Raw genomic sequence first — 27,916 nt, forward strand, 5'->3', positions numbered from 1 at the left:
GCAAGTTCAGGCATGGGGCATCGTGTGAGCGGTTTGGGTTAGGAGCGAAGTCCTCGGTCCTGTGTTCAGCCTGGCTGCCAAAGTGTTGTGTCTCACAATGGAAGTGAACAAAACCGCGGCTGAACTCCTCAGTCCTTACCTGCTCATTTCCAGTGCAATTGCCAGGATCCTCCAGCACTTGTTTTCTCTTAGGTACGGCTGTGAAGTTCAACAGGAGTTAAAGTGTATGCTTAGCTCTGGGCCAAACCCCTGTGTTGTTCTTACAGATCCAGCTGAGCTCCAGCAGTTGACCTTACCCCTCCCTTTGTGCTGTGGAGGAGCGCACTGCCTTCCATTTCCTTGAACTAGAAAAGAGTGGCGCTTACAGGCTTTACTACACTGACAAGCACGGTTTCCCAGTTAACTAAAACTTGGCCAAGTTACCTCCAAAACAGCCCAAAAGTTTTTTCCTCCCAGTTTTTCTCTGGGGGACCAGGCTGAGGATGGAAGTGCCAGAGAGAGGGGAGGGTGGTCGCTGTATGCAGCTATACGTGCCAATGGTGTGATGCTTATGCCGCCAGGTTAGTTTGGTTTATTTGGAGATCAGTGTACCTCATAGCGTTCACAATATCACGCATGCCTAAAAATTCAGACTTCTCCTTTGCTTCTCCCAATACGACAGGACTTTCCCATTGCAGTCTCCTGCTCTTGATACTAAACCTTCCAGGCAAAATTCTGCAATTCCCTGAAAGAAGTTCCTGTGCCAAATAGATCTTGGCGTTAGGAAACTTTTCTCTGTACTTAGTACTCTTTTAATATTGTTGTCAAATACATACAGATGGTTACATTCCTGTATCACTTATCTCCTATGTTATGATATAGGAGTTCCCCCTTAGCATCATCTGCGCTGCCTTCAGGCTGCTGAGTTTTTCTGAGCCTGTCCTGCTTTCTTTGAGAAAGATCAGCATCAGCTGCATTGTTGACCCAAACTGATTGCGTGGTCTGCTTTGAACCTTAATAATTCTGTCAAGAATAATACTGTGGCCCCTGCTTATCTGTAAAAACATAGGGTTTTTTGCCTTTAGGCAGCGACACTCAATGCTGGGGAGAAAAGAACAGAAAGAAGTGAGAAGCAAAACTTGGTGTATGTGTGGTACTTTGTGTTACACCCATGCTGCTGTTGCGAGGCTGGATCCTGAGGGTGTTCGCTGGTGCTGGGAGGTACCGCCATCACCGGAGCCTTGCCAGCGCGCAGTCAGGGCCTGGGCGGCCAGCCAGCCGTCGCTCGGTAGGGTTATCCCTTCCATGGCTGGAGGGCCAGTCCTTTGGCAGCTGCTTCCTTCCGAAGTCCTCAAATCTTATTAAATAACAGAGCAAAGTGAGAAGGCCTCTCAGTCTGTGAAAGTCAGTGCTAGTGATAGAAGTCCTTCAGTGGCTGACGAGATCGAAGGAGGGCTTACATTCGGAGTTCCTCCTTTGGGGAAGAAGTAGGGTACCACACTCCTCATTTGTGGGCATCTGGTTTCAGATGGTTATGGGCATATTTCCATGCGCCCAAATGTGGCTGCAGTTGCTTGCTGGGTTGGTAAAGCTATCCTGAAGCATGTGCTGTTTCATTAGCTGCACCGCAAAGTGTGAAGGCAGCAATGAAGGTGTAAAGCAGGGCCGGGAACGCGAGGAACCGTACTGCAAAGATGGTTGAGTTTAGCCCCAGGGCCCGGGCTTAGCAAGGCGCTCGGTGTGCGCGCTGGCTCAGCATGCGAGCATCTGTTTGGCTGCATGGCGTTGCAGGTTGTGGTCCAGCAAGTGTGAGGAGCTCACAGGCGTTAACTGCTGCCGGCGCGAGGCTCCTCCGCATCGTGTGGCCATGGTGTGGGGCGGCAGTGCGATGGTGAGGGGAAGCACGTCCCATCAGGTGGGTGTTGCTGTCCGGGAGCTGCTCGATCGTCTGATCTCGGGCAGGCTCATGGGAGGGCAGGCCTGTGGTCAGACATTTTCCCTTCAGTTTTCTAGGTCAGAGATTATTTTCTGTTTCAGGTACATTCCACATACATGTAGCTGGGCAAATTTCGTCTTTAAAGGACATCACAGCAGATTCAAAAGCCAGAATTTTTACCAGTGGTCTATTAATTTTAATTATTTCCATTTCATTGTATCTTATATTTTGTTGTTGCTGTTGCTATCAGTTTAACACCAGAGAAGCTCTTAAGACTGTGTGTTTTAACCTCTTGTACAGAATGAAACTTCGCTCTCAGCCCTGCATCCAGTGGGATGCCTGTGTGCAAAAATTTTAGCAGCTCCTGGCATGCTGGGGCCTCACTCCTCATTTTGGAGCCTTTCAGCTGTAATCTTTCATTTCTCCTGCTTACATGTGCCTTGAGAAGATCTCGAGTGTAGCTAGATCCTCTTTACCGAGTGCTCTTGAACTGTGGTATAATATGAACACGGCTGCTTAGTTGAGGTAGGGGATTTGACTGGTCTTTAATCTTGGAGTCTGGAGAGGAGAGAGATTGTTTTATAACTCCTGTAAATCTTCTGCTATTACATGCAGAATTGTTTTACTTCTGTTTTGTAAGATAATGCTACCCTGGGCAGAGGAATCCCATTTCGGTGATGGAGAGCAAGGTGTGTCACAGAGTTTGGACCATTTTTTGTTTGTGCCCTGTGTTGGAGGTGCGTGATGCTTTTGTTGCATCTCCTGGTCTCAGCCCAGCTGCTTGTGTCTTGACAAACCTTTGTGTTTGCGACTGAACAAGGAATGCAGGATTTGCTCTGTATCCCTCCAGAGACTGTATGTCAGAAGGGAGGGATGATCCTCTCTGTGAATGTGAAAGTAGGAGCCTAACATATCGCTATGCATTCAGGCAGGCAGAAGAAAGATAAGCATTGAAGAATGATTTTGGAAACCTAAAGAAGTAAGGATTTTCCCATAAAATTTGAATTCTTGCTATAGCCTAAATCAATTTGGGTGGCTCTATATGTATATATATTATAAATGTTTTATATTTATGGAAGACCCATTCTTTACAAAGTTGCGTACCTCTCCACTGAACTGAAATTTAGGCAAAATGATGCATGATATCTCTGGAGTTGGAGTTTATTTGGTGAATGTTTTCAATATTAATCGAGTCAGAGCTGCACAAATACAGCTTCCTAAAGCCAGTGTAGTAAGCAGCCCAAGCAAACACAAGAATTTATGTTGAGTCAAAGCTAAATATTTAATTTAAATTTTCCCTGTGAGATTGATATAAATATATATATTTTTTAACTGAAAATATAGTGTCCATAAAATCAAGACTTGATAGGATTTTCCCGAGCACTTCTAGCTTCCCTGTTTTGTAACCCATTTGTAGAGGTCACTTCTGGACTGTAGCTGGAGTCATGTGAGTAGGATGTTCTCTCATCCTTTCTCTGAAAACATTTGCTCTGCTCATCCTAACAAATTCTCAATAGTTTAAAAACCAATTTCTATACTTCTGCAACAAATTGTAGGTGAGGGCAATGCCTGGTGATGGTGTGTGCTGTCTCTGCCTCCCAACTCTTACCCCAGAAGATTGTTTTCTCTTGGCTCGTGTTAGTGAAGCTGCCGTTAGCATCCCTAGGAGTGGAGGTGCCAGCAGAAAGTGCTGCTGTACCGTAACACTGCAGTCAGTCTGGCTGACACCTTTTTGGCCTGCTTACAGCCATGCAGATACTTTCTGTCCGTTTGTAGCATGGCTGTTTGGCTCTTCTGTTTGAGTTCAACTTTCTCTTTGAACCTGTATCTTAATGTTTTTACCTTAAAAGAACCAGTTGGTGCATCACAGGGTTTTGCAAACCATGGGCAAATATTGTCAGGACTGTAGTGCTCCATACACTGTTGCTGTGGGTGTTTAGGCTTCTGGTTAGAGGTTTATTTGAATTACATTATATGTATTAACACTGGAGACGAATGAAAGCGTTGGCAGGCTATGCTGTGTGTTACCTGAGAATAAAGAGGGAGCCGGGGCTCATCATCCTTTCTTGCAGGACCGAGAAATATTTTTCTACTCTGCAGTGTGCACACAGAGGTGTATTAAATTCTGGGCACCTCTGTGATGAAAGTTGGTGCTGCTGATGTGGAAGGCTTGCTTCTGTTTCTGCCAGGCCAAGGAAACGTGGCTGTACAAGAGAAGAGAAAGGGTTTGAGCGATCATGTTTAGTCATTCCTCCAGAGAGCTCTGTTTTCAGAATTTCTGTTCTGCATAGATTACTGATACACACGAGGTGTGAAGCTGCTCTTCACTAATTTTAACATTGCAGTTTGGGTGTGTGTGGAGGATGCGTTGTTTTTGGGTTCTTTTGTTGGTTGGTTTGTTTTGTGGTTTTTTTTGTTTTTTTTTTAAGTGAGGTTTCTGTGTGACAGCCTGACTCAAACTTCAGGGATCCTTAGCTGTGATTTTTTGCTAAAAACTATTTGGTGAACAAAAAAACCCCAAACAAACAACCCCAAACCCAAAAGCAAGACCTTAATGAAAAAAGTAACTAAAAAGGAAAAATCTACTCACCAAAAACTAAATACCTTCTTTCAAGGACAGGTTGACCAACAATGGGATTGAATCTCTGATCCCTAAAATTGTGTTCTGTATCTCCATCTAATTTAGATTAAACGGCAACAAGCCCTTAGGTAACAGCACTAACATTTTTCTGTTTTCTATGGTTTAAAGCCAAAAGGTGATTTATGTAAGAAATCAGTGTTTACCCTAGCACTGATGGTATTTTGAGAGACTGAAACAGTTTCAGTGGGATAAGATATAGTAGGGAGGAAATATCCATATAATTCACCGAACAGATATGCATGGATCTTTTCAGAGAATTGTGTGTGCTTAATGTTACTCCCACTTCATTTATCTGAAAAATTGGAAAACTATTAACCACGTTTGTTTTTTTTTTCTTTAATCTCTGTTTTTTCTAGCAAGGTGGAGATTTTTCATCACTTCTAGGAAAATGAAGGAATCAAGTTCCTTATTTTCTATGGAGCCCTGAATGTTGAACATTTGAGCTTGATTTATTTTGTAAAATTAAGGGTGTGCGTGAGAATATATATAGAGCTTCAAATATTATCAAATGTTGACAAGACTTATCATGCAAAACCCCAAGAAGAGTGCTTGCCTTGAAAAACAATCAGATCAGCTAACATTTCCTTTACTTTTTCAGGTGGATTTGGAGCCCGAAGGCAAAGTGTTTGTTGTCATAACTCTTACAGGCAGTTTCACAGAAGGTAAGGGAATTATTTTGGCTTGTTTCCATGAAGAGCTGGACTCTGTTGTATGTACTTGCCATGAGTTACCAAGCAGTATATAAGCGAATGGCATTCTTCACACAGGCCACGTGCTGTTGTGTGCTGGAGATTTCTCAAGTGATGTGGGATATCTGGAAGAGGCTGTTCATAATGGCTCATGCTGTGTGTGTGCCCTCTGCTCTGCTGTTGCTCTGATCTCAGACCCAGGGAGCTGATTTGTGCTTGATCTGGTTTATTTATCTGAAGCTGTCCTTCGAACAGATTGTTTTTGTCACCTGTCCTTTTCACCTGGGTGCCTCTTGAAGGGCAAGCTACGGAGCACGTAGAGCATGTTTAAAATAGAACATGTTTAAAACATCTGGATTACTTTTCTTCTGTAAAGTTTCCCATCTACTTCACGTGCATTTCTGTTTCCCGAGTTCACTTTGCACAGGAAACTCAGAAGGTTTTAGTGTGACAGCTGCCCTGAATAAGTACCTGGTGGATTTTTTTTTCTGTAATTATATTTTATAGTGTGATGTTTTTAATTTACCTGTTGTTTATTGTGATGCCAGCTATGAGCATGGATGTGAACTGTGCTGGAGGAACCCAGGAAAAGCTTATTTCCTTCAGACCTACACCATGTTGGTTTTGGTTTCTTTTTTTTTTTCGTTTTAGCTGTGGCCTCAACCTGCATTTGTTGGGGGAGTGTTTTCTGTATGGGAGCCAGGAATCAAAGCAGGATATGCTCCTCTGTTACCTGCAGCGTGGGGGAGATGGATTTTTAATGCTTTCTCTTGTTCCGCCCCAGAAACTGATGCTCAGCATGAAGGCCGTGCTGGGGGATGCAGCACAGGCAGCCGACCCTGCCATGCTCTGTCTTGGATGTGAAGAGGGTGCAAGCTGGAGGGCTGCTTGCTTCAGTGGTTACAGGGCAGCTCTGCTTTCCTGCTTAGCAGTTCCTCTAGCTCCCCACTTGTGGAGGTGCACAGGCCTGTCAGTGCCCCTGCCTTTGTTTTTCAAATGCAGGTTTGAATGGAAGCTTGTGCTTTACTAGGAGCTTTTGGGGAGCTGTCTTGCTCTTGCTGAGCCAGCAGCCTGATGTGTGCTGGGGCCTGGGCAGCTGCTTGGTGGTGAGCCGCTGCATCAGAGGAGCTGGTGAAGCTTTTGGTTTTCTTTGGGTGGTTTACACCCCAGGAGTGCTCTGCTCTGCTCCTGGCAGGATGGCTGTGGCCTTTTAAAATATCTGATTACAGAAGTGATCAGCTGAGCCATACCTGAGGGCCCGGCAAGGGCTTGCAAGCAGTCGGTGTCCCCCTCCACAGCAGTATCCCAAGCCTCGTGGTGTGGAAGCAGTGGCAGGGTTTGCAGTCATCCTTCGCTGTGTGCAGCTGGGGCTGCTCTTGCTCCTAGGGACTGTTGGCAGGGCATAATCCCACTTGCAGAAGGTATTGTTAGGAGGGAGACGTGAACGGAAATGCTGACTTCGACTCCTAAGGAATATATAGTCTTGGAGTGATGGAGAAGACGAGGACTATCACCCTCTGGCACTGCTGCAGGGCAGAGAGGACCAGAATTCCCTTTTCTAGTGAAGTGCATTTACCATGTAATGCTCACTGGGCACAGCACCACTACAACTTCAGTTCTTTATCTGTCAAGTAGGAAATAATGTTTTTCTCTACCCAGGTGTCGACTTTGGGATGTCGGCTTTCACATTTATCCCCACGTAAAGCATCAGCAGATCATTTACCCTTTCTCCACTAGGGAGATGCTCCCTACAACTGTGCTTTGACAGGGGGACATGAAGATTACTGTTTCAAGTCAATTTGGAAAAAGCTTTCTGTTTGTAACCAGAGAGTGAGGAGAGTGCAAAGGTGTGCTAGGGAGGCCTGAAGGACTTTATTTGCATGTCCAGAGACCATGGCTCTTAGGGGTGAAAAGGACATTAAAAATTGGCTTTAATTGCCTATGACAGAGCTGATGATGGAAAGAGGGGAAAAAACTAGAGGGCTTTTACTGACCTGCATCTCAGTCTGTGTCCACATGCAAGCGTGTCATGCTTGGCCATTTAAGGCAGGGTTGAGCAGGGATGGTGGGCTTAAGCCTAAATCCAGAGAGGGCTTCAAACTTGTGATGGTGGCTAAGTCGTTAAGGCATGTTGCTAACAAGGTCTCAAAGACGAGAGATGGAGGACTCAAATGTTTGTACAGCTACTGATTTCCGAGGAAAATGGGAAATGTTGGAAATAGTTCACTTCTCTTTCTTCTGTTGTTACTGAGGTTGTGTGGACTTGCAGAGCAGGAAGATCGAAGATGGTTCTTGGTGTTGTTCTTGACTGGTTAGTTTCGTGTGTGGTCACATTTAGAGTTTCCAAGAACAGACATAATCCAGAGCAAGCCTGATTGCAGATACTGATTTCTTCCAGTTGTTGGATAGTGGAGGCATCCATCAGGGAGCAGTTGCCTTCTGAAAAATAGTGAGATATCTTCCGTAATGTCATATTTAATTCAATTTTTTTTTTTTTTCTGGAAATGTGGAGGGTCAGAATTGTATTTGAAATGTAAGTGTTTTGGAAAGAATTCTGAGAATAACTCAACAACTTCAAAGCACAAAAAGTGGCCTCCCACTTGTTTGCCTGAGTACAGAGAGCAGCCGCTACCACATCCTCCCTGCTAGCTATGGCTAATGCTGCAGAGGCCGCTTGAGGGCTGTGTGTGTCTATGGGTGCACAGAGAACCCAACAATTAGTTTGTATTGGACCCCGTCAGGTAGCACGCATAGACCTATGTAGAGTTCCCAAGCAATATGATGTTTAGGACTTCTGATAATTTTCTTGAGACTTATGAATGGTTAAGTGTGTAACTCTGGTACGTTTCCTCTCTGAAAAGGGTCAAACAAATGGTGACAAGGTGCTGCAAAAAAAAGCCAGACTCCAGCAGGTAAGAAGAGCAACATGACAGTGTCCATAGGCTGACTCTTCAAGCCACCCACATTTTTTTTTTTTTAGCAGCTCTTGCCTCACTACTGTCACTAGACCGTGGGGTCAGAAGGATAACTTAATGGAGTCTGAACTGTGGGGAGCATCTTCCTTTGAAAAGCTTCTGAGAGCTCCACTGAGCAAAGGTGGAGGGTCAGTGCTTACTGCTGGTCCTCACACCGCCAACACATCAGTCATCTCAGAGGGGTTTTATACCAAGCTAGTTGTGTTGTTTATGGAAGTAGGCAAATTCACAGGGTCTCAGCCACTATCTATCTCCAGTAAAGTAAAAGCTCAAAAAGTGGCTGAAGAGAGGGAGGAGAGAGAGAATAAAAAGAAAAAAGCAAAAAAACCCCAAACCCCACCAAAATCAACCAAACAAAAAAGGCTGGGATGTTAGGTCTCCCTGAGACTGTATTGTTTTGTTGTCTTATAGAGCTTACCCAAAACAGACAAGGTGGTGCTGGCAATTTGTACTTTCTTTAGCTTTGGGAGTGGTTGTTTTTTTGGTTTGATCAAATGGTCTTTTGACCAAAAGTTTGATTTGGTTCTGGGTACCCATGGTGAGGACAGAGGAGAAGCATGGCACTCCTGCAAGGGGTGCAGCATGTCCGACAGAAGCATTTGTGTACCATCAGGATGCGGGTAGTATAGAAAGTGTACAGCTGGGAGAAGAGGTTAGTCTATTGTAGGTTCTCATATGGCTCTTCTGTCCATCGGTGTTAACCTCCTGTTTTGAGGCACGGAAATACACCCGTTTAATGTGTTAAAAATCCATCCAGGAAGAGAAGGGAATGGAGCAATAGGAAGTGAGAGATGTCTAGTGAAATTATCCCTGCCTATCTTTATTTTCTGTGCTGGATGTATTTGTTGCTGTGCTAACCGCTATCTGATTATATTAACTCCCCTCATTCAGCTGACATTTCCTGTGTAAAGCAACCAGTGCAAAATTAAAATGAAAATCTCCTTACCTTGGAAGGAGATTACCTCTCCAAGCATGACTGTGTCTCTGCTGGCCGTGCTGGGTCCCAATGGCCCCAGCACCTGGCTGGGGTGGAGGGAAGCACCCTCTCATCCAGCTGTCTCCCTCCTTGACCCAAGAGCTGTTTGACTCCAGGCTGTTCTGTAGAGAAGGTGAGGACTGCCTGCTGCCTGCTAGACTTCAGGCATTGCTTAGGGATTGATTTCCCCTGAACATCTCCCTCTTCCCAATGAATTTATTTACTCTTTCCTGGGTTTTCTTTATTTCACCCTGCCTGACAATAGGATTTTTTTAAGCCATCAAAATCATGATTTTTAAAATAAAAGAATTCCTTATTCTTTTTATTCTGGATGTTAATACTCCTTCCCCCCTGCCAATGGTGTCTTTAGCATTTCTTACCTCTCTGTCTTTGTGTCTCCTTGTCCCTTTCTCTCTTAAAAATAATGAATGTGCCTTCTCTGAGAGGTCTGTCTTTGCCATAGATGTGCCTCTTCTGTGGATGTGAGGAGCTGGGGGTGGGAGTGGGGTGCAGTGTGCTGTGCATGGGCCCAAGCAGAGCCATAGCTCTCGGGAGGAGTTCAGCTCTGCCCAGCCCTGGGGACCGCGGGGGCTGTGGTTTAGCTGAACCATTCGTGCACTGCCTCTCTCCCTCCCTGCGATGACCCACATGTCTGCCAGGATCTCTAAGATAATCCACAAGATCTCGACTCTGCTTTAAGCCTCCTTTAAAGGAAAATTTCTGGTTTATTGCTCTCTAAAACAGGTAGTGCTGTGTCAGGTATAAAGTTCCCTGATGTTCCTCTTCTCCTAACCTTGGCCATAACCATTTCCATGTGGACAGCTTCCAAGTAGTGTTGCCTTCCTCACTGCTCCTGGGAGCACCCTGGCAGGAAGACAGCATTGACTGGGGGCCGTTGGGGTTCTCCCGCACGGTGTGCCTGAGTACGGTTTCTCTGTGCTGTCCCAGGGTGTCATCTAGGTCCCCCTGGCTCTGGTTGAAGTCTCTCTAAGGGGCCACTGTCTTTGGGGCTTGTGGTGTTCATAGTGAGTGACTGTCGTGCTATTGGGGTGACCCACTGGGTGTTGCAGACAGTGGCACGAATTCAGAGCTGCTCTCCACTACTTGCCCCTCTTTGCTACTGAATACTGGTTTCAGCTGTGAAAGGGCAAGCCATGAATTTCTTTCTTCTTGGGCAAGGGGTGATGGATTTGAAGTAAAAAGCCTTGCAATGAGTGTGGGTGAACTACTGCTGTTGTTGGTGCTTCTGGTCACCTGTGACACATTAGTAGAGATACTCAAAGCAGGTGAGCACAGGTGAGCATGCATTGGTCAGGGTGTTTTGCGGCAGCAAGGTCAGAGGCACACCCAGTGGCTCCAGGTGTGTGCCTGAAGGACAGCATGAGCCTCTCTCCCTTGCAACACTGGCGTCCCAGAGCAAAGTCCCCTCACAGCTTTGCCTAAAAGGTACGTTGCTGTGCCCTTGGTTTGCCACCTCTCTTTACGTCTTTTAATTTTGAGCAAAGCTAATGAAATTAATACAAATTAATTATTTGATTGAATTAATGAATGAAGCAGGCCCTGTGGAAAATGAAGTGCTTCTATTTTAATGCTTCAAACTCTTGCAAGTTGCTTTTTTTTTTTTTGTTTTGTCACTCAAAGTGATAATTCTGGCTTGAAGTTCAATTTTAATTTCATCATTGTGAGGTAAGTAATGGTTGTTTCTTTTCTTTCAGTGTCAGGAAAGACAAAGACAAACTTGAGTTCTGGGCAAGAAATAGAACAATGAGAATATTGAAAAGCCAAGTGACTTGGTAGAGCAGATATAGTACCCATTTCTAAATATTTAATGTTGGTAGGCTTTGCAGCAGCAAGGAAGCCTGAACCTGCCTCTATGGAGGCAGGAAACGCTCTTTTCTTTTGCAACTGACACGTCATGTGTTTGAGACGGTTTGTTCTCAAGCATGAAGACTCGGAGTCTTTTGCTGTTGTTTTTCTTAGAATACATTTTTATAACACGAGGTGGTTTTTATCTTCAGAAGTAGCATTTCCTTGGACAGGAATCAGTAAAGATCTGCAACCTTAAACTCTCAAATGGTATATAGATGTGCTAAGAAGGTCCTTGCTCTATACTGTAACGTAGCTCCTCAGCCTCACAAAACTTCTATTCACAGCTGTGTTATTAGGCTCTTGCACAAGAGGGAGAGAAAAGATGTTTATGGGTCCTCTGTAAACAGCAATAATGACTGTATTTAGCCTGGTTTTTATACTTAAGGGAACAATTATTGGAAAAAAGGAACCAGGAATGAAAAATGCCCTGTTCTCATCCCCTAGATTGTAGAGGGATGAAGCTGGGTTAATTAGCATTGATAATATACAGCTGTGGGCTGGCTTCAGGGGCAGTGGGTTGGCTGATATAGATAAGGTGCAGCTGTGGCTGGTGCTGTTAAGTGGTTGCGCAGCCAAGGAAGAGAGAGGAGGAAGAAGCAGAGAGAAGACAGAGCGTGCCCTGGGTGAGGAGAGACTAGGAGAAGGCAGCAGAGGGACTGGCATGAAGAGAATGTTGGTGTGAGATGGTAAAAGACCTTGTTGCAGCTTGGTAGTTTGGAGAGTGCTGCAACACTAGATAGCTGGGCCACTCTTCTGTTTCGGGTTACTAGCACAAGCAGAATTCTAAGGTATGTAATAGATGCTGTCCAGAGAGCCTCCTGATCTAAATCGGCAATATCAGTGCGGAATAGGATAAAAGAAGTTTTGCTGTCTTTGGTTCACAGTCTGAGAACATGGAAGTCCTTGATGCCTAGCCCAAAGTCTTACATGGCAGAGAGCAGCAGGAGACGTGCTTTTCTATACCCCTGTATTTTTCTTTTTCAATGCCTACACTTTTTCCAGGGCTTTATACTTGTTACATATGTGCATGCTGCAGGCAAGGGATTTTGAGATGTACTCCATGTTGTTTCAACTCTGCATTTCCAGATGGAAATATGTCAGAACAATGTCTGGTCCCGTGGGGGAGAAAATAATACCCTAAATGCACCCTGGAGAAGACTGAGCCTTTGCAGAGACCAGGAATGTCATCTACAGATGCTGTGCGTCTCTGCGTGGGAGATGGGTGAACCTGAGTCAATCCCAAATTTTGCTGGAAGATGTCAGAAGAGTTAAAAAGTAAAAGCAATTCTGGAGGCTGATCTTGAAGTCCTGAGCAGGTATTGCTGTCCTGGCGGTCAGGCTCGGCAAACCTCTGCCCCAACGGAGATGTGTCAGCCAAGCCAACGGGAGCAAGGGCGACTCTACGCTTGTCGTGAAGCCTCTGTGAGTTAAGCGCAAGGATGTCAAAGCTGCTCAGCAACGCTGAAGATCTCAGGAGAGAATTTCAAAGTCAGAGAGACCATGAAGAATCTCTTGGAGTTCTTTTTTATAGGGAGGAGCCTTGGGGTGTTCTGAGAAATGTCCTTTGGGCTATGAGTTGTCATTAGGAGAAGGGGCTGTACTGCATCTTCCTGAGCCCTGCCATTCACTTGCCCTGTCCAAGCTGACAGTGCCATGAGAAGGGGTCACTGTAATGAGAGGCGGCCCAGCCTTGGAAGACAGAAAAAGTGGATGAATGTGGGGATAATGCAAAACTATTAGGTGGGAGAATAGTGTGAACAATTTTTTTTTTTTTTAAGTGAAGGCTTCAATATTTAATACTGCATTTTGCGTTTAAATATTGGAGAGAGAACCCACATATTTTTGTATCCTGGCACTCTCATATCTCACATGTGCCTCTGATCCATTTACAAATGAAACAAACAAAAAAAGGAGGGGGGGGGTGAGGAGAAAAAGGCAAGTTTGGTAAATTTTGAATTTTCACAGGAAAAAAGGATTTCAACAGGGGAAAACAAACAGTTTAGTCTTGATTGCTGGAAGATCTATGCTCTGGCAGCGAAGTGGTTTGCTTAGTGTTACGGAGGGATGCTAATGCAGAGCCAGGAGGTGAGCGGCACCACTGCATATCCACAAAAGACCACCTTATTTCTTGGAAAATGATCCATTTGAGCTCCACAGCTATTGCAGTATGTCTAATGCTGGGAGGTTTTGGGCAGTAATTCATGACTTGCCAAGATCTGCTAACAGCTTAGATACCCAGACGCTGTAAAAATGCAACAAACAGCAATATCAGGGTTAACTTCGCTTCCTCAGTGGGCTATGTTTTGTCTGCGTTCTGAAACCTAGATATAAATATGCAAGCTTGCAATCTGCTCTGGGATTTCAGTGTTCCTGGCTGTAATGAGGAACAGAGATTTTTGCTTTATTTTAATGTGATTCCTGGAAGAAGTGACGGTGGTTCCCAGAGGAGCTTAAATCTGTCTGCTTGGCCTTGGAGCACAACACTGCACTGGAGTGAGTGTTTGTGCTGCAGCGAAGCAGGATGGTAAATGTGGGCTGAAAGGAGTAGAGCACAAAGCTGTTGGAGGTTAGGACTGTGATCCTGTGGCTGGGGATGATGACAGCAGCCCTGTCCCTGGTTGCTGCACCCATTGCTGTCAAGGGCACCTGGATGATGCCCTGGCCTCGGATGGAGGCAGGGTGCCCCATACACCAGCACACCTCATGTCTGTGCCTCAGTTTCCCTAGACCACAATTTGTGAGTTACCTGACTGATGAGATGGGTGAATGGCTATTGGTGAAAGCCTGAGTGAGTTACCCAGGGTCACCCTGTAAATCTGTAGGAGAAACTGGAGAGCAAAAGCCCACCTCTTTTCTTTTATTTTCTTTTTTTTTTCTTTGGTTTTTTTTTTTTTTCATAACCTCACCTCCATCAACTATCAAGTTACTCTGTGTCCCATTTCATATCCAGGTCTATGAACTCTGGCTGCTGGTGGAGACTCCTAATTTAGGTGCCACTACCACAAGCAAGGGTTTTTCTTGTGTCTGGCAGCCTGATGTGTCAGACATCCAGTAGTCCCTGTCACGTGGCTGCTGTGTGGGGCAGTGCGGGACTTGGTGCATGAGCAGATCTGCTGGGCCTGTTGGCATGAGAGGATGCTCAAGGTAACAAGATGGTGTTGTGCCACAGTGCGTAATTACTTCAATTTACCTGGAAAGTATTCGTGCATCATTAGTGCTTGGGGGGGGGGGGGCGAGGTTCCCTCTGGACCTGCAGACACAAAGAGGACCAGCAGCATCAGTCTGCTGCATGTTGTGGATGTTGTGGCAGTCAGTTGCAGTTCTTGAGTCGGTTCCAGTTCTTGCACCTCAATGAAGTGGAGCAAGGTCTTGCTAACTGGCAAGCAGAACGGGGTCTTCAGCCTTAGGCAAGATGGCACGGAGCTGTAGGAAGCCGAGCTCATCTTCTAGTGGTGCTTTTGGAGGTGAATAGTCATGCTTGCCATTTATATGCCCCAGTTTTGGGTTGTTCCTGAGTGTGCCCAGCATAAAATGCTGAGTTCCCTGCTTTTCAGTGCCAGCTGTTTTTTTTTCTGGAGTGCTTCAGCAGAAATGATTTAGTTGTTTTCCAGAATGACATGCTGAATCAAAATAGAACTTTGAGCAAAGAGATCCTGATGTTGTTTTACCAGGGTGACCTCAAGCCTGGCAGAGGAGAGAGTGGGAGGGGTGAGAGCCTCCACTGTCCCTGTCTGCCTTCTGCTGTTGTTGGGAAAATACCCATTTGTGATCTGGGAGAAACTGCATGAGATCAACGTGGGTTTGAGGGCTGTGGACACCACCTGCACTGAGCAGGTTCCCACTTTGGTGACTGTTCCTCCAGGCAATGCTGACACTGCTGGTAGTTGCAGATACAGGAATGAGGTGGTTTCATGATTGAGGGTTAATCTGTCTGAAAAGGATGCTCTTGGGGTTCCCTTGGGCTGGCCTCACACAGGGCCAGTTCTGTGCTGGCTGGTTGGCTGGCTGGACTGGGGAACTGAGCGGGTCTGGAGCAGGTCTGGGGGTTGGTTTTGGGCCAGATCCATCCTGTGGTCGAGCTCCACGCTGACCCAGGGTGCTGCAGCGGGGCAGGAGGGGAACCCCAGCAGTGGGGCAGGAGAGGGGGGAAGGCAGGTCAGGCTGAGTGGGTGTCCTGCTCTCCATGCCCTGTCTGCTGGGACACGGAGCGAGGACAGTGAATGGTGGAAATGGTGGAAAAAGTTACTTGAAGAGGGAATAGAGCCATAAGGGTTGGCAAGAAGGACATAGAAGAAATATGAAGAGAGAGAGAGAAGGAAGTAGGAGACTGGTCTGGGGAGTGGTGATGGGTGGGTATGGGCAGCAGCTGTAAGGAAGGAGCTTAAAGAGCTCAAAAAGTTAAAGAAGGTGGGAAAGGGAAAATATGGGAAGGTGGCTGATAGAGGAGCTGCAGGGAATAAGGAAAGGCTGCAGCAGAAGAGTTGTGACCATCAAAGCCTGTTTCTTGCTAGAGTCTGGAACCAAGATTTAATCCCAGAATCTCAGCTCTTTTCTGCCGTCTAGCTGTCGAACTTGCGGAGCAAGCGTGGCTGTCCCTCACTGGTGCTGGATCTGCGCAGCAGAGCATAGTCCTTTGCTGTGGAGCGTTCCCTTGTTAGTGCTGTTGTCTCTGCCTGGAGCTGTGTGCCCGAGACCACAGCCGTGCTGCTGAACCGGGACTGTGGAGGGGGAAGGCTGCTGCAGTTCCCGAGGATGAACTTAAAACCAGAAACATTTTCACTTGAAGGATATCGCTAACGTCAGAAAATCAGACTCTCGAAAGTCAGGAAATGCTGAATTTTTTGTGTCTAAAATTTGTCCTTCCCGTATGTTCACAATACAGACTCGCAGATCAGCAAGAATAAAGGTAGAAAGATCATTCTTCTCCAGCCTGCCCAGCTCAGGGCACTTGGGTGAGGAATCTGGGGCCTCAGCCTGACCCTACACGCGTTTTTACCTGCGTTGTCTCTGGTCCTGTATTTCACTTGTGCATGTGAGGTAAGGCGAGAACAACAAGTTCTTCAGAGAAAGGCTCCAGTGTTGCATCCAAAAGGGCTGATGATAACTTGCATGTGAGAGTGATTGTGCCCCTTAGCTACAGAGGCACGCTGTGTCCCATGTGGTGGCCACGCAGGGCTGAGTCCTGCAGCGCACGCAGCTTTGGGCTGTGCTCTAAGGAGGAGCGCAGAGCCTGGATGCTGGGGACGGGGACCCCACAGAAGGCACAACAAAGCCTGGCTGCTTTTCCCCCCAGCTTGCTTTCATGCCCCACATTGTGCCAGTGTAGCTGTTCATGGGGTGCATGGCAAACCAGATTTGGGAACTGATCCGGCTGGAAAATGACTATGTGGAAGGGAGTGCTGGAAGGAAGACAGGGTACCGTATAGGGGGAGAGCTGCTTCAGTCTGTGAAAGGGCTGTTGTCAGCATCAAATGACAGGCTGGCTTTCATCTCCTGTCATTTAGGTCTAAAAAAATTCCCTCCCTCTGTGTTCCTTCCCCACTGAGAGACAAGGAAAAAAGATGAGAAGAGGAGCAGGTTTTAGGTGCCTCACAAGCTTTTGGAGAAAGTGATTTGCCTCCCGCTCACCCACCTCTGCTTATTTGTTAATTGAGAGAGGTGAGATGGGAGAGCCTCCGGGGAGGCAGAATATGTACTTATTACTGCTGGTCTTACACCTGGTGGAAAGGGCCACCCATCTGTGAGAAAAAAATTGGCTGGCAGCACTGATGGCCATTATGGAGCTGGTGAAACCGGTGGGGTCCTTCCCTCTCTCTGCATATAAAGAGATCTTGAGCTAAGTCAAGCAACACCTTCTCCATATGGCACCCAGCATTTTTTAAAGCTGCATTTGTATGGATTTGAGACATCTGCTTTTGAATTCTCAGAAATGTATCTCGGAAATGGAGAAATACCTATTGCAGGGTGAAAACCCTGTTGGGGAGGAGATGGGGAAGGGGGTAGATCAGCTCTAGCTGTGTCAGCTGCAGAGGAAGCTGTCGGGGACAGCTGTGTTTGCTGCTCCTCCTGGCTGGCAGCCCTTGGGAAATCCCTCTGGGAAATAATCTTCTGGCACTAGGAGGGGTGCGGTGCGTGGCAGAGCAGTGATGGTCTGTGCCATCTGTGGAAGTGCTTTAGGACGGGCTGTGCAGCGAAGCCCAGTGTGATTGCTAGCCTGAGTGCTTGAGCGCTGACTGTTTCCTTGCTGCGTTACCAGGGTGGGGACTGTCTTGATGAGAAGTAGTGCTGCTTTTTGGCAGGTGTCTTCATGGTAGCAATAAACTTGGAATACAAGAGGCTGAATTTTTTTTTTTTTTTTTGACAGATGCTTTGCTGTGGCAGTGTCTTGCTCAGCCCGTGGCGTGTGGGAATATGTGTGGGAGAGCAACATGGTAAACAACCTGCTTTTTAAGGCTGTGGCAATTAGAGAACTTATTAGCAAGCTGCCACATGGAAATTTTGAGAGTACGAGGGATCAACTGTGTAATCAGAGCTGAGTATGCAGCCGGACCACTTGGGCTGGGTCTGTGCAACTGTTGGGTGACCAGTTGACCAGGAGAATCCAGGTGTTGCAGGGTAGTGAGTCAGGTGTTGGTCATCCACACAAGGCCAGTGCACCTCCAGGGACGGGGGAAAGGCTGAGGCATTGCACCACAGCAGAAAAAGGGGAGTGTTAACTTGTCCTACTTAATTAGCTCTCCCAATTAATTTGTTCCTGACTAGATTCCAGTTGGGCTTTGGGTTACAGTTTGCTTTCCCACTGAAAGGTACAGTGCCCCTGGTGAGGACAGCTTGAGGTTTCGTCCTAGGGATGGTGCCATGTTGAGGAACGTGATTGCCTCTTGTGGAATTGCTGTAAAACTTTGGGTCCCTCTGGACACAAGCTGCTCGATACTCCTGTTTCAACTGGCTTTCTGTTGATCCTGATTTCTTTGTGTGTTTTGTCTCGTGTTACATAAAGAATATTTTCCTGGTCCTCCCTCTATTGAGACAGACATTAAGCCCATGTCTCTGGAAGATTGCACTGCCTAACCATAAAGGTGTGAATTTTAAGCAGACTTAGTTGAGTGTAAAACCTTGTGTGGGCACTCTTGTTTTAACACCAAAGCAGCTAATTTTAATTCTGAAGCTGGCCATATAGCCCAAAAGAAGGATGTCCCCAGAGCATCTACTTAAATACCTTTAAACTGCATCTAGTTAAAAATAGGTTTAACCTGGAGCTTGTGCTTCACAGCTCGTGTGTGGGTAGGGCTCCTAATAGCATGTTGCGATACCTACTACGGAGCCACCTATGAGTGTGCAAGCTGCTGATGGTTACGACACCCATGAGCCCCGAGGCGTCGGGAGCAGGGAAGGGTTCAGGATCTCCTTACTGTTTGCCCAGCCTGCCAGTTCTGCTTTTTGCAAGGGTTTTGCACAAGTGCTGGTAGCTTTGACCTATAAATGCTGTCACTCCGTTAGTGCTGCTTCTGCTCTGTAGCCAGCGTAGTTTGCAATCTTCTAAAACTTACGGTGCAGAGGGCTTCTGGCGCATGAATTAATCACGGAAAAGATCAAAGTTGCTTTGTTAGTTTTATTTTCCTGTTTTTAATGAATAATATATTTAAATGGTTTCCTTCTCTAGTAAATCACATCTCAACATTTTTCTCTTGAGTTTAATAGGTGGGAAGGACTAACAGGAGGTTTTACAATGGAAATTCACTTGCCTAAGCACAAGGAAATAATAATGATTATAACTGTGAGGGGAGGAGGGAGAGGAATCAATTTAAGGCTTTAATGAGCAATGCAGTAAGAAGTACGAGGTACCAGTATTATTTGCACATCTTAAAGTAAGAAGGAGCATTGTCCCCATCTTATGATAGTTGAGACTGCAAGGATGTGCCATTCTGCCTGCAGCTGAGGAGGGGAGGTGTTATTACTGCCTGTTTCTCACTGTTTGTGTGAGTTGACTTAAATTTTTAATAATAGGGTTTTTCTGTGGGGTTTTTGTTCCCTGTTCTTATCCCAGATCAACGTGACAGGAGTGGTTATGGAGCAGTTGCAGGTGGATGCATGCTGGCAGGTCTGAGATGGTGTGTGGGGGGACTCCATTGGGAAGAGGGAGCAGTGGGTCTGGGGTGTCTTTTGGGACCTCTTACCACTGCTGGAAGACAGTGTTCAACTACAGCCGGAGGGAATGGTGTATCTGTTATTTTGCTGGATACGATCTGACTGATTTATCTTGCTTTTCCAAACTGCGTGGGTATCATGTGTCTCCTCCTGGGTATGGGCCAGATATGGGCCTTCCAGTTACAGTGCCAGTCTGGGGCCCTGAAGGGCTCAGCTCAGTGCTTGGGTTTCTGCTGTCTCCCTCAAGTCCCTCCTCTAATTTTAAATAAGATTATTCTCTCCTGGCATCTTCTCTTTCTGCAAGCTGAGACAGTTCTCTGCCATTATCAGCCCAACCTGGTCTGTCTTGCAAACAGAAGTATCATGAGGTTACCATCTCCAGACTAATGCAAAAACTTCGAGATGGAATGATAAAGTAGTGCGCAGGTAAAAACTTCCTTGCCCTTGGCAGAGGAGCAAGCACAGGGTGAAAAATGGGGCTGCCCCCTTTCTTCTCTCACAGTGGTGTGGCTGTGAAGAGAAGGGAGAGGGAAGTGCAGGGAAATGGCTGTTGCCTTCAAACACATCTTCCTTGGCAGCCAGCAGTGTTTATGCAGCCTGTGGCTTGGAAAGCACAAGTGGGCTGGCATGCAACGATCTCTGTCTGAGAACCTGGCCTCTTATGGCATGGGGTTGCTTATGTTCACTGAAATCTTTTGTTATCCTCAGTATCCCATTTGCTCAGTTCATTGTTACTCACTACAGAAATGAATGGAAAGGCTTTTCCATTCATGTTTTTCAGCCTTGTGCAACATGCTGCAGTGCCTTGCTTCATAGCTGTCAATATCCACTAGCAGTCTAAAAAAAAAATTTCCCAGTAATAACTTGTAAAAGCAGATGTGGAGAATAATATTTTTGAGCTGCCCTGTGCACATCTGAAAGCCCGTGTGGCAATCATGATTTGAACTCTATGCAAAATAACCTGTATGGTATTCATAATTGGTCGGTAGACTTGAAGTGGCAGCAGAATACTTGTTTTAAGAGTTTCTCAGGCTGCCTTTTTCCTTCTGTCTCATGTCCTCATAGACCTTATGCAAACAGATAAAAAGCAGCAATTCCTCCTTCAGCCCCAGCACTAGGTTCTCCCCCCTGCTTTGCAGCCCTCTCCCCTCCTGCACATGTGGGTGGCTCCCAGCAGCCATGTACTGGTCACTCCAGCTCTGCAAAGCTGTCTTGCTGTCCCTGGCACTGCTGCAACCAAATGCAAGAGACTGTGAGTGAAGAAAACTGAAGCCCATGAAAGGTTCTGGATCCCAGTTCCACACTGGTGAAGTGAGTGGTGAGGTTAGCAGTCATGGGTGGAGCAGAGCTGTAGCTGGTAAGCTTGGGGAACATGGAGACCTGTCCTCTCAGCTTTTCTGTCTCACCTACTGGTGCCACCAGAGGCACCAGAGGCTGTCGTTGTGTAGTTCTAGAAATAAGCCTGTGATGGGCTTTTGTAGCAACAGCTGAGCACTGTCATGCTCACTAATACTGTGTGTGAACTTCACTGATCCTGTTCTCATTGCTGCAGCGCTGAAACATCATCGTTCAGCCTCAGTACTCACATGCTGCTAATCACTGAGAGCTGACATGAACTGCTGTCCAAGACCTGACAGGAAAACAAGGAAGATGGATCTGCCCTACTTCAGCACTTGGACGAGAAACAGAGACCTTGCCTCTGTGCTAAGTTGTGTGTGATTCGATGCAGGGACGCTTACATGTTTTTGCATTTCCAAGACTGCTGGTAATGCTGTTTCATACCATAAGTGGAAAATCCTATTTGATTTGGAGCATCATTGTTCCTTCTTACTCTTTCAGACAATATTGATGGGTTGTCATATTACAAGATGGACAGCCTGTTAACATAGGTTTTCTCTGAAGTCCTAGAAGACAACCTACTGCTGCCAGCACTAGCTGGCTCTTTCTCTCGTCTTTGTACAAAACTTGATCCAGTTTAAGAGGGGAAAACAGTAGCTGGACCAAACATAAGTCCCAGCTTGTGTTTGATGTGCCACATGTTTGCTTTGCAATGAGCCTCTTCTGGGATTTGAACCAATCCGGTTTGCTGTGCAGACTGGCAAAAGCAAGAGAAGGACAGAAACTTTGATGGAGTGGGAAAGAAAACCCTGCTCGGTTAGCGTGATCTCTGTGAATGTGGCTGTTTTCCACCCGGCCAATTCATGTGTCCAAGTGACTTTTGAGGGGAACTGAAGAAAAAACTTTGCAGTAATTAGGAAAGACAAGACTATCACTCTGCAGCACTAACGCTAGGGAAGCAGAACAGTCTGCAGTAGAAATACCAGTTTGGGCTATAGCCTTTCAATCCTTTTCCCTTTTCGGAGTCAGGCTGTCAGCTTCTTCGTCAATGCTGTGTTGTGTTTGTAATGTTTTAATTAGCAAGGCTTCCTGTGGTTTTGACCATCTACAGGATTATGGTGATAAAACTCCTGGTTAAAAGATACTAAGCCATTGTAAGGGATTTTTGTCATAACATACGTCTTTTCCAGCTTGGAAAATAAACATCTTGGTTTAGCCTCTGCTTATATTCAGTAGATGTGAGGAAGCCCGCTGTTAGGTAAATATTGAGAGAACACCTACATACTGATGGCTGGAGGGTGTGGGTATGTGTATTCATTCCCCCGCCATTTACTTGGTTTGTTTTATATGTTCTTTTCCTAAAACACCCATTAGTACTCGCCATTAAGGCATGAGCTAGGTGAGCATTTAGCCTGATCTGAAATCATTGTTTAGTGCCATGGTGCTCACGAGAGGGGAGGGGTCTGTCTGTCTGCTATCTTGCTTTTTACAGTTTACTAAGTTTGGTGGTCGGTCTGTGCTCCGTGCTTATGTATCACTCACTCTGTGCCACAGGATTTTTCTTGCAGTGCTCCCAGGGTAGCATAGGATAACAGGTGTATTGGTACTAATAAAAAAGGCATAATTAAGTTTTAACCTAACATTAGCATTATTGCTTTAAGGCTTTTTAAGTTGCTTTTTTGAATATCTTTATTTTTTTCAAAGAAAAATTCCATTGACGTATATGGGAGTATAACACTAGCAGCTGTCATGTTTCAGGAGGTACGCGGACAACCCTTGCTGTGCCAGCATTATAGCAGTGGTTGGCAGCGTGACGGTGACATTAATTCCCAATACACGAGACCTCTCAGGCTTTAACTACTTGAGGCAAGCAGATACACACACACCCCACTTCATCCTGCAGCTCTTAGTCTTGTCTTACTGCTGTTAGTTACGCCACCACTGGAAGGACTTACTTGAAATAACTCCCTGGGATAAAAAATGGTGGGGGGGAAGAAAGGGGGGGATCCCTGGCCGGGAAGGGTAGGATTTGGGTAAGCTGGGGGCAGGGTGGCATAATGAGGCTGCTGAGTAGGTGAGTGGTGTGCTAGTGCATGCAGATGTCCTCAGATGACTTGGTGGGCTATTTATTCTCCTCTCCCTCCACGTGCATAAAATTTCCATTGCCATAAACACGTGTTAGGCATGAGTGGAGAGGAGGAAAGGGGAAGAGGCTTTTTAGTATTTCACTTTGTAGTTACTTTTGCACATAGCCAGGCACAGTAAATACCCCGTAGTTACAGACTTCCAAATTTGACCATGGATGGGGAAACTCCCTTCACTGAGCAATTAGTTGCTTGTTTTTTATAGCAGCATTTGGACGTTTGAACCATTCATGGTGGTTGTTGCTTTACCAGAGATTAGAGGCTTTTAAAAGTCTGAGTCTCCTAAAGTGGTCTAGAGCTGCTTTGTTTTGTGAAATGCTCTCCACGTGCAGAAGGCAAATATATATTCTATAGGAAATCAGCCAGAATGCAGAACATGAGTGGAGAAAATGTCTATGATGACTTTATAGCCTCTGATGCTACAGGTGAGAGGCTGCTGCATTGGCCACCCTGTCCACTAGCAGACTTCAGCACTGAATTGGTTTCTGCCCAGCAGCACTGGGGGCTGTTGAGCAGATGTGGTGGGTGTGAGCTGAGGAACTGCTGTCTCAGTGGTTGGGGAGGCTGGTGAATGGGAGGAAGGTGTTTTTTGTAGTGATACATTCCACTGTTTCAAAATCACTTGTGCCCTGTTGGAGGGTTGAACTTGTCTGCTCTGTGGTGTGGTGCATGGGACAGGTGAGCTCCCATGCGCTCTGAAGGAGGGATTTATTCTGCGGGATGCGGTTGTGTATGTAGATCTACTGGATCATGTGGTGAATGGTCTCCTGCAGCTATTGCCTGGGCCTGAGGTGTGGCTGAAGTTGTGCTGTGTGCTCCCTCTCCTTTTTGCTCAAGACAGCATCAGGAAATGGGAACAGCAGTGCCCCAAAGAGCTGATTGCATATGAAGAGCAATCCAGGCCTTGCTGAAGTTACCTCCTGCTTAGCAGAGCTTAGATTTGTTATAATGTAATGTGAGGTGAATGTAAGCTTGGGTGAGAACCACCTGGAAGACGTGCAGCATCTGGAGAAAGTTAGCAGGGTAACGCAGCCAAGTAGTGTGGGAAAATATGAAATTTGAGGAATGTTTTAAGTATGAATTATGTTTTTAGACAAAAGAAAAAGGACAAAAAACTCGTGGCATGTGTTTTAATGAAAAGTGGGTCGGTAAGATGGAAGACGTGTTGTGTGGGATTTCAGTGGCTGGAGAACAGGAGATGGAGACAGAGTACAGCTCTGAGGAGGTGGCTCAAGACTGGCCATGGATGTCATCTACCAGTTCAGGCAGCTTCCTCTGCCACCCATGAAAAAGTGTGTGCCTGTCATTTGTTGGTCTTCCTGAACCATTTCAAAATTGCAGTCTCTCTGAAGCCAGGCAAACCACAGGGATGCACAGCAGTGTCCCACTCAGTGGCTTTGCAGGCCACTTTCAAGTGTCCCCTATTCCTGGTGCAAAGGACTGGGGTTTTTTCTTGGCTGCATGTGGGCCTCTTGCTGCACGGGAGAGCGCCAGGGAGCCAGTTACCCCATGCTGATTGTTGAGGGGAACCGTAACAAAACCAGAAACTATATGAGCTAAATTGGAAACATACTTTCATAAACTGTTAAATGTGAGCGTATGAACTTAAAGGGCATCAGTTGCTGGGCTTCTAATGGAGCAGCTGGTATGAAGCAAGCTAGTAACTGGATTGCTGCTTTAGGTGATTGACTTAGGTGCTCATCACCCACTCACAAATGCTGTTTTTCCCTTTCCATGCCTTGGAAGTTCTCCTGTATGTGCTGAATGCCAAGAACAGGATACTTTGCTGGTTGAGGTGTTTGGCCCTGATCCAGGAAAACACTCAAACTTATGTTTAAACCTAGATCAAGGAGATGTTCTTTTGAATTTAAAGGTGGGCAAATTCTATAATACTATAAGGATTATTTATTTATCTATTTTTAATTCTTGTCTGAAGTTGCAGGAGGCTTGGGCTCAGTGAAGCAACTGGCTCTTGATCTTTTGGGGAAGACTGACGAACCAGTTGACCTCTTGAAGTTCTTCTCAGCCATGTTTCCTATGGTAGATAACGAGGGTATTGAAGTTGTGCAAAGATGATTGAATGTTTGGAAGGGATATTAAACCTCCGCATGTCAGCTCCCACTTCTGGAGATCAAAATGACATCTTCTGTGTGGGAAAGAGGCAAATTATCTCCCAGATGCAGGGTTCCTCCATCTTGCTGTCATGTGTTTCTGGTTGCCCACTGATAGAGACAAGATGCTGAACTAGATGGACCAACGTTCTGATTTAGGCTGGCACTTCCTGTGGTCCCCTGAGTCCTGTTGACCTCGGTGAGAATTAAGCACATGTTTAAGTGCTTCCCTAGAAAAGCAGGCTTTTCTGCACCAGTCCCTCTGCTCAGCTGCTTGAAGCTCTGCAGTGAAGCAAGCAGGTTTCTGTTAAGTGGTTGGATCAGCCCTACCACATCCTTTTTTGTGTTTTAACGGGAAAATCCTAATTTATAGCATGCACTCCCATTTTAAAAATAAATGGAAGCTGTCCTAAAGTCAAGCCGTGCTACATCTTACAGTTATGCCATTGGGTAGGACGTTTCCATTAGTGCCTGCGGAGGGGACACATGCGCAAATGGCTGGGAGAACACAGCAGAAAACCCCTCTTGAGCTCTATGGCCAGCTTTGCCTCTAAACCTGTGTGGCAAGAGTACCGAGAAGAATACATCGTGTGCCTCGTGGCCCTTTGAAGTGGCTGGGTTCAGTACTGACAGGATGGTTCCCTTATCTCCACTGCTATAAAGAGGACCGGGAAGTATGCCTGTGATGTGGGACTCTTACATTTCAAGCCTTGATCAGGTTGACAGATTTTTGCTCTTCCCCCCCCCCCCCCCCCCAGGGGTTAATCAACAAAGCTAGTTGAAAGCAAGGAAATGCTCTGCCCCCTTTTTATGGGTAAATGAAGTGGGATGGTAACAGCTGTGTTTGGCTACCATTGCCGATCCACTACTCTGGGATGATCAGATGGGTGGGAAGTTTACAGGCTGCCTGTCTCTTCCTGTGTCCTTATACCCATGCAGAGGGTTTGGCAATAGCTGGCTTTTGTCTTGCATCCAGTCCATGCTCAAGAGTCCTGAGTACATACGTCAGTGCACAATTACCTCTAGCAGACTCCAGCGTGTGTCCCCAAAATGCACTTGTTAGCAGGGCCTTTACCTGGCAAAGCAACTAGCTTGAAAATTTCATTTCTTTCTTCTGAGGCAGGTGTGCTCCAGATGAGGCTTTGATCTGGGAAGCTCAGCTGAGCCTTACCTGGTCTGTGCGAGGACCCCAGAGACCAGCTGGCTGTGATTTGCAAGTCATATGGCTGCTGCTGTATGGGAATAGCTTTCTTGATCTAGAGCTTAGTTCTACCTTTAAAGAGTGACTTGTTTTGTGTAAATTTAGCTTTTCTAGGAAATAGTTATATGGCTGAACTCAACCCAGTAAAAAAAAAATATTTAAATAGATATTATTTTGTGATATTAAATTGTGCTGGGTGGGTTTAAACTGAACATTAAGAAGCATTTCTTTACTGAGAGGGTGGTCAAACACTGGAACAGGCTTCCTAGAGAGGTGGTCGATGCCCCAAGCCTGTCGGTGTTTAAGAGGCATTTGGACAGTGCCCTTAACAACACGCTTCAACTTTTGGTCAGCCCTGAATTGGTCAGGCAGCTGGACTGTGCAATTGTTGTAGGTCCCTTCCAACTGTGAAACAGTATATTCTATTCTAAAAATTCAGTTGAATTTTGGGGCAATTCAGATTTGGACGCAGCAGCTCCTGGGTTCCCACTTTCCAGAACTATAAAATATTATCTACCCTTGGGAAAATGAGCCCTTTAAAGAAAGCTGAGAGTGGCATATGTTAAACAACTAACGGTCCTTGAAAAATTAGGCTGTTCCTTTTTATCCAATACAGGAAGCAAAATTGCTACTAATGGTGATACAGAAGTGTAGCATGAGAATACTGAAGGTGGATAAATGCTGTTCACTGAGCAAGGCACTGCTTCACTTCGGCTCAGCAAACAAGGTGCTCATCAGTTGGTTGCACATAGTCATGTTTTCTGGAGTTATTGCCCAAAAAGCTGTGAGTTCTAACAGCTCATTACCCTTGAGCTTCTGGTCTGTTTACAGCTTGTGAATTAATGGGTTAGTAACATGTCTCAACATGGGAGAGGAAGATGGGAAGAGGCAGTTATTTCTAGATGAAGAATGTAATTTTGAGCTGAAGGGGCCTTTGCAATTAACTTCTTTGCCCATCTGAGATGCTGTCTTCATTCTGGACCATGGTCCCCCAACTTCTAAACCAGGGATGTAATTGTGGCCTTTAAAAGCATTTTATCATAGAAGCAGAGAATGGTTTGGGTTGGAAGGGACCTAAAAGATCATTTAGCTCCAACCCCCATGCCATGGGCAAGGACCCCTTCCACTAGCCCACGTTGCTCCAAGCCCCATCCAGCCTGGCCCTGAACACTGCCAGGGATGGGGCATTCACAGCTGCTCTGGGCAGCCTGTGCCAGTGCCTCATCACCCTCACAGTGAAGAATTTCTTCCTAATATCTAACCTAAATCTACCCTCTTTCAGTTTAAAACTGTTACCCCTTGTTCTGTCACTACAGGCCCTTGTAAAAGGTCCCTCCAGCTTTCTTGTCGGTCCTTTTAGGTACTGGAAGGCTACTATAAGATCACCCCAGAGCCTTCTCTTCTGCTGGCTGAACAACCCCGACTCTTTCAGCCTGTCTTCATAGGAGAGGCGCTCCAGCCCTGTGATCATCTTTGTGGCCTCCTCTGGACTTGCTCCAACAGGTCCACATCCATCTTACATTGGGGACTCCACAGCTGAACGCCACACCAAAACCAGTAGTAACTGTTCATGATAATGTTAATGTTTTGTTGCGCCTTTTTGTTTTTTCCCTACTCCCTGCATAGGCACTCTCCAGAGGGATCGAATTTTTAAGAATCTTACTCGGAAACGCCAGCGGGCGATGCGAAGGCGAGTGCATCAGGTGAACGGGCACAAATTCATGGCTACCTACCTGCGACAGCCAACGTACTGCTCACACTGCAGGGAGTTCATCTGGTAAGAATGGTTTAAATGTGGTGGTGTGGAGCTTCCCATCCCTTCACATTCTGGGGACCGACATGCTGTCCCTGATACTGAATCAGTCCCCCAGCACTTTGCCAGATTCCTCTTGGCCATCAGGTTTAGCAG

General features: G+C 46.1%; 1 protein-coding gene across 1 annotated transcript in view; it reads left to right on the top strand.

The window, feature by feature from the left end:
- The window catches only part of PRKCH (protein kinase C eta), a 121,634-nt gene that overhangs the window by 23,141 nt on the left and 70,577 nt on the right, over positions 1-27,916 (top strand). The window contains exons 2-3 of the mRNA XM_027793084.2: positions 5,155-5,218; positions 27,634-27,784. Of these exons, the coding sequence (XP_027648885.2) occupies positions 5,155-5,218; positions 27,634-27,784 (215 nt within the window). The remainder of the gene's footprint in view (positions 1-5,154; positions 5,219-27,633; positions 27,785-27,916) is intronic.

Source organism: Falco peregrinus, chromosome 1, assembly GCF_023634155.1.
Source record: "Falco peregrinus isolate bFalPer1 chromosome 1, bFalPer1.pri, whole genome shotgun sequence".
Taxonomy (NCBI): Eukaryota; Metazoa; Chordata; class Aves; order Falconiformes; family Falconidae; genus Falco; species Falco peregrinus.